The following is a 12,903-nucleotide window of genomic DNA, read 5'->3' as shown; positions in this document are numbered from 1 at the left end:
GCTGGGCTGAGCCAGTTGGTCATGCTGTGACTTTGAGATGCTCTGGGAGGTGGGTCCTGTGATGGAGAAGGGCAGGGAAGAGTGAGGCCCTGCAGAGGATGCCCAAGGAGCCTCCCCGCTGACTTCGGATATGCAGACAGTCGGACAAGCCTGCAGCGCCTAGTCCTCCACCCCTTCCCTGCCAGGCCCTGGCCTATCTTATTGCAGAGACCCAGGGCTGGCTGGCACCCCTCCATCTGCAGAGGCGGTACTGGCACATTGGGAGGGCCTCCTTGGAGAGGCTGTGGGGCTAGAAATGGAATGTGGCACAGATGGGCAGGGGGCGAGGGATTCCCTCAGCCCCACAAAAGGGCCTTGGGTATTTACAGCTCTTGGAACAGTCTGCAAGCTCAGACCACCTTGTTTCCTGCATTCATAGCATCCTCAGACACATCTCCCTCAGCCCCCAGCTCCGGAAAGGTTTTCCTTTCATGTCGCTGCTTAAAATAGAGGGTTACATAAGTGTAGTTCTGATCTGAGCAAAAATCAGGGATGCTGGAGCAGGAGCTGAGCAGATGAAGGGGGAATGCCTACCCCAGTGCCGCAGGCTCTGGGCAGAGCTGGCCTCTTCTGTTGTCTCCACCCAGATACCTCTTGCTACATTCATCAGCAGCTATCTCTCCTAGGCATGTTCCCAACTCACAACTATTTGGGGAGGAAGTGTTCCCCTCTCCTAGAGCCAACAGCAGAAGTGTTGCAACACTCTGGTGGACCACAGGAAGAAACATCCATACTCATACCTATCCATGGGCACACTCACCACCACAAGCACGTGAACACAGAGCCTTCCCTTCCACATCCACCTCAGAAAGTCATCCCAATACTGGGTCACAGTTCCCAATCAACACTAACTTTTCCAGCACCAAACTCTGAGAAACCATTGCTCTCCTCCTCCAGAAGGGACCAGAGTGGCGTTTAATCCTCACCCCCACAGCCCTGTGCCTTACCTTCCCACAAGCCACCATGGAGAGGGCCACTTGGTACCAAAGGTGAAATTCTCCAAATGCACACTTCATGGCTCGCTCTAAGCACTGGGGAGGAAGAGGTGGTCAGCACTGCCACACCAGCTGCCCGCTTGCCCAGGTCATCCCAGTCCCTCACAGGGTAACTATGGCCCGAGTCACTGCCTTCAGAGAGCCTTCAGAGGCAGCCTGGGAACACAGGGACAATCCAGTCTCGGCCACACATACACTGTGATGCTGCAGAATGGTTGTCTTGCCCTCTGTAGACCTCTGTCCCCACCTCCGTAATACATGAATGGTTTCAGATGGCCATTTTGATGAGCAAATGAAATAAGGCTTATGAAAAATAACTAGTGTTTATTGTCATGGGGCATGGTAGGGCTCTCTGCCTTTTACATGTATCAACTCATTCCTTCTTCCTAATCACCCTAAGGTAAGGTCTCTAATTACCCCTACTGCACAGATGATGAATCTGTGAACGAGGCTAGGGTGACTGACTTGGAGGTCACAGGGCTAGTGAGAGGCAGGCCAGCCTGAGAGGAAAGTGCAAGTGGGGAAGGACCAATGGTCACCTCGTGTGATTCCCTCTGTGAATTACTAAACTCTCAGGAAGTGAGGTAGCTTGAGTTGACTGACCTTACCTCAGAAAGCATGACATACTGGCCTCGCCGGCCCAGTGTGATGCTCAGGAGGTCGTAAATGGCTGAAGCATTCTGCAGGCTTACTTTCCGGTCCTCCGCCTGCTCTGGTGCCCGACTCAGTACCACGTCCCGAGTTGCCTGTGGGTGAAATGTAGTTTGGAAAAGATGGTGAGGGTAAAAAATCAGATGGCCCTCACAGGGGCCCATTCTGCTAACCTCATACGCTGTCACATTTTCCTGCTGCCACAGGCCCGGAAACTGAACACACCCTTGGAAACAGCCTCCCCTGTCTCTGCAAAGCTCTCTCCAAAGACAGAAAACCCTTGGTCCAGGCAGGGGAGAGGTCAACCTAAGGCTCAAGGTCCTAGTGTTCATTTCAGAACTCTACAAGATTTCAAACCTACAGAAGCTGCAAAGGCAGTGCTGCAGCCATGTGCCTTTCATGGGAATGCACCTGTCAGCGGTTGGTGTTCAGCATGCCATTTTGTTTCACACGTGATATCATCATCAGGTCCTCCCTCATTCATGTTCACTCTAAGAGTAGCTAACCAGTCATGACAGTTGTGGGGCCCTCAGCAGCATCAGGGCAGGGACATCTGGGGTCTGAAGTGACTCTCATACATTCCCATGGCTGTGCTTGGCAAAGCTGAGATCTGACCCCACACTCTAGCTGATACCTCCCAGTATCCTCTTCTTCAGGTGCTTTGCCTTCCCTGTCTGCATCTACTTTGGTTCCCAGAGGCTGTTGTGTCAGCCAAGGACTGGCCTGACAGACAGAACGAAGGAGCTTGGCCCTGAAACCTGAGCATCCCAGAAGATCCAAGGCCCCATCCTTACTCTCACTGTTTGCTCCCACACAGAGCCACCTTCCCTCCAGTAAGCAAGGGGATGAAGCTCCTAGGTTATCTGTATTCCTCCTCCTCAAGAAACACAGATGTCCAGGGAGAGGATGCCTGGGAGAAAGTACCAGGAATGGTAGGAAATCCTCAGAGAGATCACTGCTAGAGCCAGTCTGTTAAACCTAGCCAGGAACTGCAAACAGTTAAGGAAGGGAAAGTGCCAAGAAATCCTCTCCCTCCCGGTGAAACCCACCCACACAGCAATGTGGGAACACAACCTGTGCTCCATCCCTGGCAAGGTTCCTCCCCACTCCTCCACCTCCAGCAGCTCTTAGCTCCAGGCACCCAGTGGGGACTTCAGGTGATGGGCTCCTCCAGGCAGTCATTGGGAGGGCAGGAGGGGAAGAAGAACAGAGATCCAGGAGGGATGCATCTGCACATGGGTGCTGGAGTCTAGTAGGAAGAAATCAGGATGGAAGGGATAGGCCAAGTGTTCTGTAATGGTGGCATCTCTGAGGTGGAGGGACACACTGGGCACGTTCAAGGACTGGGGAATCCACTGTGCACTGAAGCCATGTTTGGAGCATAGTTCAGAGTACGCTGTCACCACTGTCCTCAGAATGACATTTAAATGCCTTTCTCTCTCTGCTCCTCCCTACACGACTTCTCTCCAGCCACAAAGTACTCACTACTCTTTCCTGTCTTTGAGGCTCAACTGAGTTTGTCACTGTGCATTTCTCTGTGTCAGTCCACTGGCAACTGCCAGCTCAGACGAGTGCTTTCCTACAGCCCGCCCACCTCTCTGCATCCCTGGGCCTCACATACCAGGACCCTGGCAGCCCCAGCCAGCTCATCACTGTTTGACAGGGCATGTCATTTCTAGGCTGAGCTGTTAAACACAAAACTTCATAAATCCACCTTTGTGGAGCAAGCAATGCCCCAGGAAGACTACTGTGGGCTGACATAGAAACTCCTTTGTCTACACTAGAACCTGCTCTAAGAGGACAGGCCTCTGGGTTGTCAGGTGTGTGCGTTAGGGGGTAGATTTCCAGAACTGAGTGTGATTGGGTCAGATGAAACAGGACCTGACCCCTCAACAGGCTGACAACCGTGCCAGCATGCTCTTAGGGGTCCTTGGAGCTTTTGTGCAGGAGGGGTCATGGTTACCACAGGACAGCTGTAAGCAGACATCTGTCCAGATGCTACCATGGCTTTGGGAGCAGGATTAAAAAACCTACAACATGCTAGGCTAGTGCTGGTTGCTGGGCAGTGCCTGTGTATGTAACCATGGTAACAGGGTTGGGTGGGGAAACTGGATGAGAAAAAAGGGAAGTCTGGGCCTGTGGGCCACAAAGGAGCTTGAATTCATGTGTGACTTGAGCCAGAACAAGCCTCAGAGGCAGGGGGCACCACAACTAGGCTCACAATCCTTCCCCAGGAGCGCCCCAGCTTTCCCCATCCCTTTTCCTTGGGCTCACTGACTCTAGGCCACATAGGCTCACAGGCTTCACAAGTAGCATGTCCAGAGGTAGCCCACTCTTTCCCTTTCCTGAGTCCTGGTTTCACTGAGAAGACTTCAGACACAGTGAAGATTTTCAGACTGAAGGCAGTGAGCAATGTGAACACGCTTGTTAGTGTAAATACATAGCTACTGCACTGTCTTCTCTCCCATCATCCACTGTGCTGTTCTTGGGATAACGGTGACAATTCTCCCTGGGTTTTCCCTGCCTACCCTGTCTACTATGCACTGCTGTGTCTCCCACACCCAGCCTTTGGCTCCTGCTGTGGGATGCTCTGCCCTTATTAGGGCGAGCATTTGGTCCTTAGGCAGGACCCCAGCGGTGTCCCTATTCCTCACCCCTTTCTCTCTGGTGGTTTTGCCAGGATAACCTCTTGCAGACGAGAGCTTTCAGATGGCCAGAAGCCTGGCCACATCCCTGTTATGTGCCAGCTCTACACCAGCAGGGCCCACCACTGCTTGTCAGACAAATGCCCTGAGACAAACACAGGGAAGCTCACTTCCTCAGGCAGGCACAATGCTTGCTGAGGTCCCTCTAGGTGTAGGCCTCAAATTAGCCTCTCAGAAAGGGGGTGCTCATCCCCATCAATTTATCAGGCTCATGAACCCCAACAGCAGTGGGACAAAGAAAACCTTCCCAGAGGTGGGCTGAGAGCCTGAAGATGAACATTAAGTGCCAGTCTAGGCCCCGATGCTTTCCTTTCCAAGTTGATTGTCCTTGCAGTTCCCAATCTCTACTGGATGCAGCTCAGCTGGCCCTGACCTTCACCTTTGCTCAGCTCTGTCCTCCTCTTAATCCTGGACCCAGACAGGGTTTCCATCTAAGTGGGGGAAGTGGAAGACTCCCTAAGTGGCACCTGATCACTCCCACAGCCCTCTTGTCTATTCTCATCCCATTTTATAGATGACCAAGGAAGGCTAAGGGAGGCCGAGTAAACTGACCAACACACACCAAGGGCAGAGAGCTAGCTGACACGCTGACATTCTGATTTCACCCCAGCCTCTTCCCTGATTCCAGGTTCCTCTCGGAAAGTTCCCAGCAGTCTTGACTGACAGTATTGGAGGCCTTGGACTGGCTTTGCTGAAGAAGAAACCAAAGCAAAATGCAGACAGGGTATCCCCAGTAAAGTCTTAGGTGCTGTCTCCCTGCCAGGAATGGGTTCCTGAAGTAAGATGCCAAAGCCCTACTCAGAGGCTTCACTGAGACAGCCTTTCCATCAAGTGAGCCCCAGGACCTGCTACTGGCATCCCAACAGTCACCGGGAAAGAAGCGTCTGGGAAGCATTTGTACCCAAGGATTCTCCCCCTTCCTAGAGGACATGTCATGTGGTTATGTTCGGCTCCTGCTGGTGTCCCCCACTGGCAGACATAATTACCACCAGCTCTTGGGTTGCAGTCCACAGAGCCAAGAGCTAGCGTGCTCTGTGACAGGTTTCATCCACCCAGTGACAGTTCCTGTGGCAGATGTCACAGTCTTCCTGTCACAGGTACTAAACCATGGGCTCTGAGCTGGCAGCCTTCTACAGAGCAAGGCCTTACCTGCCTTTGAGCAAACCAGGTGCCAAAAGCTGGGACACAGTGTGTGTCATCTGCTGAGTACCAAGTGGAACCTTGCTCAGGAAGCCCCTTTCTTTAAAACAACACACTAATACATTCAGTCTTCACCTAGATTAGAGCTTACATGTAACTAAGTCAGAATCAAGGTTTCTCCCACCCCAGGATGAAAACACACACTGAACAACCCAAAGAGATAGCTCTGTGCTTGCTTTCTTAATCTACCCAAACTCCTTCCATGGAGGTTTTATTAACTCCATCTCACAGATGAGAAACAGGTTCAGGGAGGGAAGAATCTTGCTTAGTTCTGGACAACAAATACAGGATCCTCACAGCCAGGCACCTGGCACCAGCACAACACAGAGCTGGTTTGATAAGGCTCAGGTGCCTGTCCCTGGAGCCTCCCCCAACCTCCCACACTTGTTCCATATCAGGCCTCTGTACCTTCCAGATCTGAGAGGCCACACCAGAAATGAATTCTTCCCCAGCTCAACAAAAATAGTAGCAAAGATTCAACTAACTTTAACCCTCACTGCACGAGGTGGGAACACACTGGGGATAAGGATTTGAAAGTGTTCTTTATTTTATACATGGTGCTGAGCATGGTCCAGCACAATAGAGTTGCTCAAAAAGATTAAGAGATGGTTAATGCTGAGCATGTGAATAAACCATGGGTGAGTGGACAGACAGGTGGGTGGGCAAATAGATGCATGCGTGCGTAGACAGTGGCTGGCGGGTAACTGGTAGATGTGTACATCTGAGTGAGTGGAATCTGAAATGCTCTAAGAGCCATAAAGACACAGAACAGGGTCCAACGCACAAATCTCCAAGCAGTCATAAGTCAAATCCCTTATGTTACTGGGAAAACACTGTGATTTCTATTTATCTCTTTGAAGACACATTCCCTCATCTTATCACACAGGTTAGCTGCCGGCACCAGACATGCACCTAGATCCTAGACAACCATAAAAATGGGGCTACAACACTTAAAAGAAAACCCCACAAACATCCTCTGCCAGGTGGGGCTCTGGTCATCTTGGATGTGAGGAGCAACGGTGACAGTAGCTGTATCTGCACTGCAGGAGTGGCTTTTACCACAGTCAGTCAGAGATGCTGCACTCCCAGCCGAGGCTGCCAGCTGCTGCTCTAGAGGGTTTTCCACAAGCCTGTCCTCTACAACCAAGACTAGCCAGCAGCAAAAAGGTGACGAAAATCCCTCAGGCACACAGAGGCCACACTGAAAGTTCACAGAGCCTTAGGAACAAGGCATGACACAACCCACAGTTCACTCTCTGGCCAATCAGCAATGCAGCTGCAGGAGTCGGCAAGATGGCTCAGTGGGTAAAGGGGGATGATGGAGTTGGATCCTCAGGACCCACGTACCGAGAGACCTGGCTTCCACAACTTATCCTCTGAGCTCTGAAATCACACTATGATGTGTACATGCTCACATACACAAACCTCAGATATAATAAATTAATAAAAAGAATGTGCTAGGCATGATGGTACATGCTTTCAACTCCAGCATGCAGAAGGCATAGGCAGGTGGGTCTCTGTGAGTTCAAGGCCCACCTGGTCTACTTAGTAAGTACCAAGCCAGCTAAAGCTACATAGCAAGACCTTGCCTCAAAACAGAACAAAATGAAAAGAACCTAAGTGGAAGGAAGGAGGGTTTAAGGAAAGCCAGGTGGATCTCTGGTTAACTGCTCTGAGCCTCTGAGGACTGTGTGTAGTGGATCCGGGTGGATCTCTGGTTAACTGCTCTGAGCCTGTGAGGACTGTGTGTAGTGAAGGGAGAAAGCCTTCTATAGATGGGACTGTAAGGTTGTCTACTGCTGACTCTCCTCCTACTGTCCCTCATTTCCAAATGTCTGCTGGGCTGGTATGGGCCAAAGCAAAAAAAACAGCCAACACAAGGAGGTACCTCCTTCTAGCAACTGTGCAAACCAAACCATACAGCTTCTCTATCAGGGCTGTACTTGGCTACCAGAGTGTAGTCTTGCAACTCCTGGAAAGGTCAGGCTGCTTGGAGAAAGGTTTATATTCAGGGAAACTCACCAGTGCCATGTATGGGCCACATTCTAGTAAGTCTCTGCTTTCAGACTTTGGGCAGCTTAGGGTATCTGGCTCAGTGGTGTCAATAACTTTGCAGGAGAGTCACCTGAGCTCTGGTCCTGGGCTCTGACCAAGATATACAACCATTCTTCGTCCCTTCTCTTATTCCCTCATCTGTAAAATGGGGACATAATAGTATTAATCTGAGCTACATGAAACTACTGACATAACTTTCTCCTTCCTTCTGTTTTTGGAGACAGGTTCTCAGATAGTTCAGGTCTGTCCCAAACTTCCCTTTACCTGAGAATGACCTTGATTTTCTGATCCTCCTGCCTTTCGTGAACCCACTATCTGAGTGCCAAATTACTGGCATAAATCAGGTTTAAAGTCATTTGTGCATGTTAACAAGTACTTTACCAACAGAAGGGCATCTCAATCCTGAAAATTGTTTTTGTAAGCCAAAAATAATTGAAAATAGGTAATTTCATATGATTCAACATCATGTCTACCTAGTGAAGTAGCCACCTTTGTCCCTAGCATAGAAAGGGTCTTGCATTTCCCTTTATTACCCAAAGCACTCGGTTACACTTCATCCCTTGGCACACAAGGGTGACATGTGCCCACCTCTCTAGATACAGGTAATCTCAGTGTAGACTCATAGAAGGGTACAGGTGGTGCCGTGGCTGGGTGGAGTAAACTCCGATAGTTCTACTTCAAGATTCTAAAATTTAAGCTGGGCAGTGGTGGCACACACCTTTAATCCCAGCACTAGCGAGGCAGAGGCAGTATCTCTAAGAGTTCAAGGCCAGAGTTCTAGTACAGCAAGGGCTACACAGAGAAAACCTCTCAGGAAAAAAAAAAAAAACAAAAAACAATCTAAAATTTAAAAGTGAGATTTACTTTGTAATCAGAGAAAGAAATCATTTCCAGTTCCCCCCAAAATAAATCCAATACTTGGTACTTGTCTCCAAATCTGGCTAAGCCACTAGGTGTCCCTCCCCTTGAAGCAACAACAAGCACAGACCCAGGATGCCTATCATGCTTGGTCAGCTGGTACTCAGCAGTGTTCAGATCTAGAATGGCCTGGCCTGGCTAAGGAAGGGCAATCTCCCTGCCTTGCAGTCCGGTATCCCTCCACATATGTACTTATCAGAAGACCTGTGCAGCCAGAGGTGACCCAACCATGCGTCCTGAACAAGCCCTGGCATCATCCATACTGACAGTGCAGACTGCTGACTTGTCATAATCAGATTTTGTAATTCCAGAAGAGGGGTTCACATGCACTCAGTCCCTACCCACCTAGAGAGAGATCTAGGTCTCTCAGCATAGCCCAGCAGAGTTAGTGCGTGCGTGTGTGTGTGTGTGTGTGTGTGTGTGTGTGTGTGTGTATGTGTAAGAAGCAAGAAGAAGCTCATACCTTCTGGGCATCCCTGGGAGGCAGAGCTTGACTAGGCCATGCATAGCCTCTGCCTATCCCAGCACGCTCCATAACCTCAACCCACTGGGGTCAGTGGTGCCTGGGGCTTACCATGGACTCACTGATGAGCAGCAGCAAGAGGGCCTCCTCTATGTTGTCTTTTGGGCAGTAGAGGCTGGAAAACACAACAGCATCCCTGGCTGCAGCCCAGCCCACCCCAACAGCACCTCTGGCCCCCAAGCAGTCCTCCTGCCCCGAGTCAACATCAGCCTGGTAAAGTGACCCTTTCCTGCATAATTCACAGACACCGAATACCAAGTGCAGCTCCTAATAAGCCCCAGAGTTCTGAACCTGAAAGGCTGCTGCTATCTTGCAGGAGAAATGGCTCATCCATCCATCCATCCCTTGCTGGAGGCATGAGGAGAAAACAAGAGACCCTGCCGATGACTAGACTCCATCTTCAACTGGCACTCAGGAAGACAGGTAACCTCCAAATGTGTGGCTTCAGGGAGCCATGAAGAATTCTCCCCCACCCCCACCAGAGACCATCTTTCTGTAGTCTCTAACATGTCTGCCTGGTCCTATGCAGGCTAGAAGCTGGGAAAACAGGCACAGTGACGGGCCACCAGCAGGGAACAGAGCTGTAAACATTGTGAGACCAGCGTGCTACAGGGCAGGTGGTACTTACTTTTCTCCTTCGTAGAGGTGAGGTTTCCGAAGGGTCTGAGTGACGAAAGAATTTTCCTCCTTTCTCATGAACTCAGGCAAAGGGTGGGAGAGGGGGCTCCAGTAACAGTCCTCACTCAGGGAGTGCAGCAGGACCCCTGCCAGGTGCTTGGCTGCCACCTGGCAGAGAGGGAGAGATTCAGGCTGGGCTCAGACTTCTTCAGTTTGCCTGCATGGCCCTCTGTTGCCCACTGTGTGCTGTGCTGGACCTCTGGAGGCCCCACAACTTGAACCCTAAATTCCGCACTGCTTCCCTGTAGCACAGAAGCCTCCACCTCTCCCAGGATGGCCTTGCTCCATTCCATTAATTTCCTCTTCTCTCCTCTCCTCCTTCTGGTTCTATCAACTGAGGACTCTGCAGTCCCTTCTACAGGTAGGAGAAGGTGGGAGGCCACAGGTACAGGAGCTTCCCTACTAGATTCTGTCTAGAGACTGACAGTTGACCCAAACTTCTTATGAGAATAATAAAAACAGCCATGGCTCTGATTTTGGAGGAACAAAAGTCTAAGAACACAGACCTGAGTTGGACACAAAAGGAAGAGCTGATGGTATTTATTAGGACTATAAAGAAGTGCTGGAGAGATGGCTCAGAGGTTAAGAGCACTGTTTGCTCTTCCAGACAGAGGTCCTGATTCCCACCAACCATGAGGTGGCTCATAATGAGTTCTGATGCCCTCTTCTGGCAAGCAGGTATACATGCAGATAGAGTCCTCATATACATTAAATAAAATTTAAAAGATGAAAAAAAACCCCATAAAAAATTAGCAATACCACAGCTCATAAGGATAGTTTTGCTCATACAAGGGATGATGGTAGATTTCAATTCTCATCTAATGCTAGAAATCATTCAATTCAGTGCCCTGATGAAGATGAGATGAAGAGAATGCCTCCCAGGCTTGGTGAGAAAGTATTCTGGGATCAATTAACAATGTCTACTAAGAGCAGAAGATGGTGGGCACAGGTATGCATGTGACACATTTCGGTCAAGGGGCCTCCTGGTAGGGCTTCTGTTGTCTCCCACCCAAATTAACCTCTGCATAAACCAGCCGCAGCCAACAGCCACATTACCACTTTGAAATTCTGCGTTGCTTTAGTCTCCACGGTCCTCAGAATCTGCCGGAGCTCCCTCATGCCTTTCACGATGTTCCTGGGGGAGGACAGCAAAAAGTGGGACCACTGCTAGCCGAGCTCCATGAGTCTAACAAGAACTTGCTAGACATGAAAATTCAGGAGCTGGGAAGATGGTTCAGTGGTTAAGAACACTTATTGTTCTCACAGAGGACTCAGGTTCAGTTCTCAGCACCCACAGTTGGTTCACAATCATCCATAACTCCAGTTCCATGCTATCTGACTCCCTCTTCTGGTAAATATGTATTATACATACATGCAGGCAAAAAAAAAAAAAAATCTAAAGAAATCTTAAAAAAAGAAGAAATGCAAGTTCTATGCCCCTACCCCTCAACAAAATTCAGGAGCCATTACCAAAGAGGAGACAGAAAGATTCGTAAGAGCCAGAGGCCAGGGAGGACCAGACCAAAGCAGTATTCTCTAGAGATGACAGGACTTCTGTATTCATGATCTTATAGCAGCTGTGGTCACATGGACAAGATGAAGCCTGCCCACACTCTAGCATGGATGGGGGAGAAGCCTCCACCCCTAACTGAGGAGTTATTGACAGGTAATGGTTTCTGGAGAAGGGAGAGTCGGTTTTCTGTAAGGGTGTGGCTACAGGTTTGACCAGTGGATGCCAGTAGATGGTCCCACACTCAGTATATACTCAATACAAACTAGATGTAGTGGATTATAAGAGAAAGAAAAAAAGGGTGTGAGGTGGGGAGCGGGTTAGGGAGGAAGGTGGATGTTGCATCCACAGGCTGAGGCAGGCTGGTCCCTAGGGCTGCCTAGAGCTCTGTGGCTCCGAGGAGGTATGCTACTTCTGGCCTGTGGGTGATTTTCCACTCTGCGGGAGACCTGGCAGCCTCTTCCTCGGCAGCCTGGGTCAGGCTGCTACCAGAAGGCCGGAGCCAAGAGTGCCTAATGGCTCTTATTCCCCAGCCACAGGAGGGACTGTCCTCTCTGTCACTGCCAAAGAGGCTTCACATCCTAAGACCAGCAGACAGGCTGCTCCCAGATGTTGGGGAAGGGACGCTGAAGTCCAGACACTGACCACTCCCAGGACACATAGAAGGACTGAGTGCTGCATTCAAACACAATCCTGTATCCCAGAGGTTTTTGCTTGCTTTTTAAATAATTTTCAGATCTGCAAGAGATTTTGGCATCTGAATAGGCTCCTGGGAATTCTTTTGCACAGTAAATCATCACCCTCAGACAAGTTTTGAGTAAATCCAAATTTATATTGACTGCTTTTAAAGAAACAATTCATACAAGAGGTTCCAGTGGCCAGGGCCACACAAGAGATTTGGGATCCTGGCCTGGGTTGCCTGGCTCTCCCGTGTTGAGAATGTCCCCTGCCTCAGCTTGCCCCTGTAAGAAATGTCTAAGCGGGGGTTCTCAAAGGGCCCAGATGGCCTCAGCCTGAGCAAGCCTAGCCAAACCTGCAGCCGCCTGTGCCGGGGGTTTTCCCGTCCTTTTTTGGCTGCCCTCTGAGAAACCAGCTTGAAAGATCTCTTTGTTCTGGTCTCTCCTGCTGACCTTTGTGAGCCAAGCTGCCTACTTTTAACAGTATCCAAACAGAGCCTCAAACAAACTCTGGCCCAGAAACAGGATATATGGGGAGAAGCCAAGAATCCGGTTATTCCAACTAAAGTCAAGTCCAACTGGCCCAGAGGTGGGGTGGCGGGGTATTAGCAGTTCAGCTAATAGAGGACTCTAGGAGGAAGGTGGGACACAGTAGGATAGCAACCCCCCACCCCTGCAGCCAGCAATGCAGCATGTTTTCCAGAGCCCTTGACAGTTTTCAGCCTTCAAAATTTCTCACAAGTCTCCATCACCCCAGTACAAGCAGAACTCAAGATGTGCTCAATGCTCTTAAGAAATTACTATTGTGATCTGGTGGTAGTGGCTCACACCTCTAATCCCCACACTCTGGAGGCAGAGACAAGTAGATCCTTGAGTTCAAGGCCAGCCTGGTCTGCAGAGTGAGTTTCAGGACAGCCAGGGCTACATACACCCTCTCTTCCTCCCTCCCTCC

General features: G+C 50.1%; 1 protein-coding gene across 1 annotated transcript in view; it reads right to left on the bottom strand.

Annotated features, from left to right (window-relative positions):
• Positions 1-12,903, bottom strand: part of Ttc7a (tetratricopeptide repeat domain 7A) — a 107,533-nt gene that overhangs the window by 64,760 nt on the left and 29,870 nt on the right. The window contains exons 6-10 of the mRNA XM_028765082.1: positions 10,821-10,899; positions 9,715-9,872; positions 9,138-9,201; positions 1,643-1,780; positions 987-1,070 (exon numbers count right to left, since the gene is read on the bottom strand). Of these exons, the coding sequence (XP_028620915.1) occupies positions 987-1,070; positions 1,643-1,780; positions 9,138-9,201; positions 9,715-9,872; positions 10,821-10,899 (523 nt within the window). The remainder of the gene's footprint in view (positions 1-986; positions 1,071-1,642; positions 1,781-9,137; positions 9,202-9,714; positions 9,873-10,820; positions 10,900-12,903) is intronic.

Source organism: Grammomys surdaster, unplaced genomic scaffold, assembly GCF_004785775.1.
Source record: "Grammomys surdaster isolate TR1022 unplaced genomic scaffold, NIH_TR_1.0 149, whole genome shotgun sequence".
NCBI lineage: Eukaryota > Metazoa > Chordata > Mammalia > Rodentia > Muridae > Grammomys > Grammomys surdaster.
The sequence above is the reverse complement of the archived record's forward strand: the minus strand, read 5'-3'. Positions and strand labels throughout refer to the sequence as shown.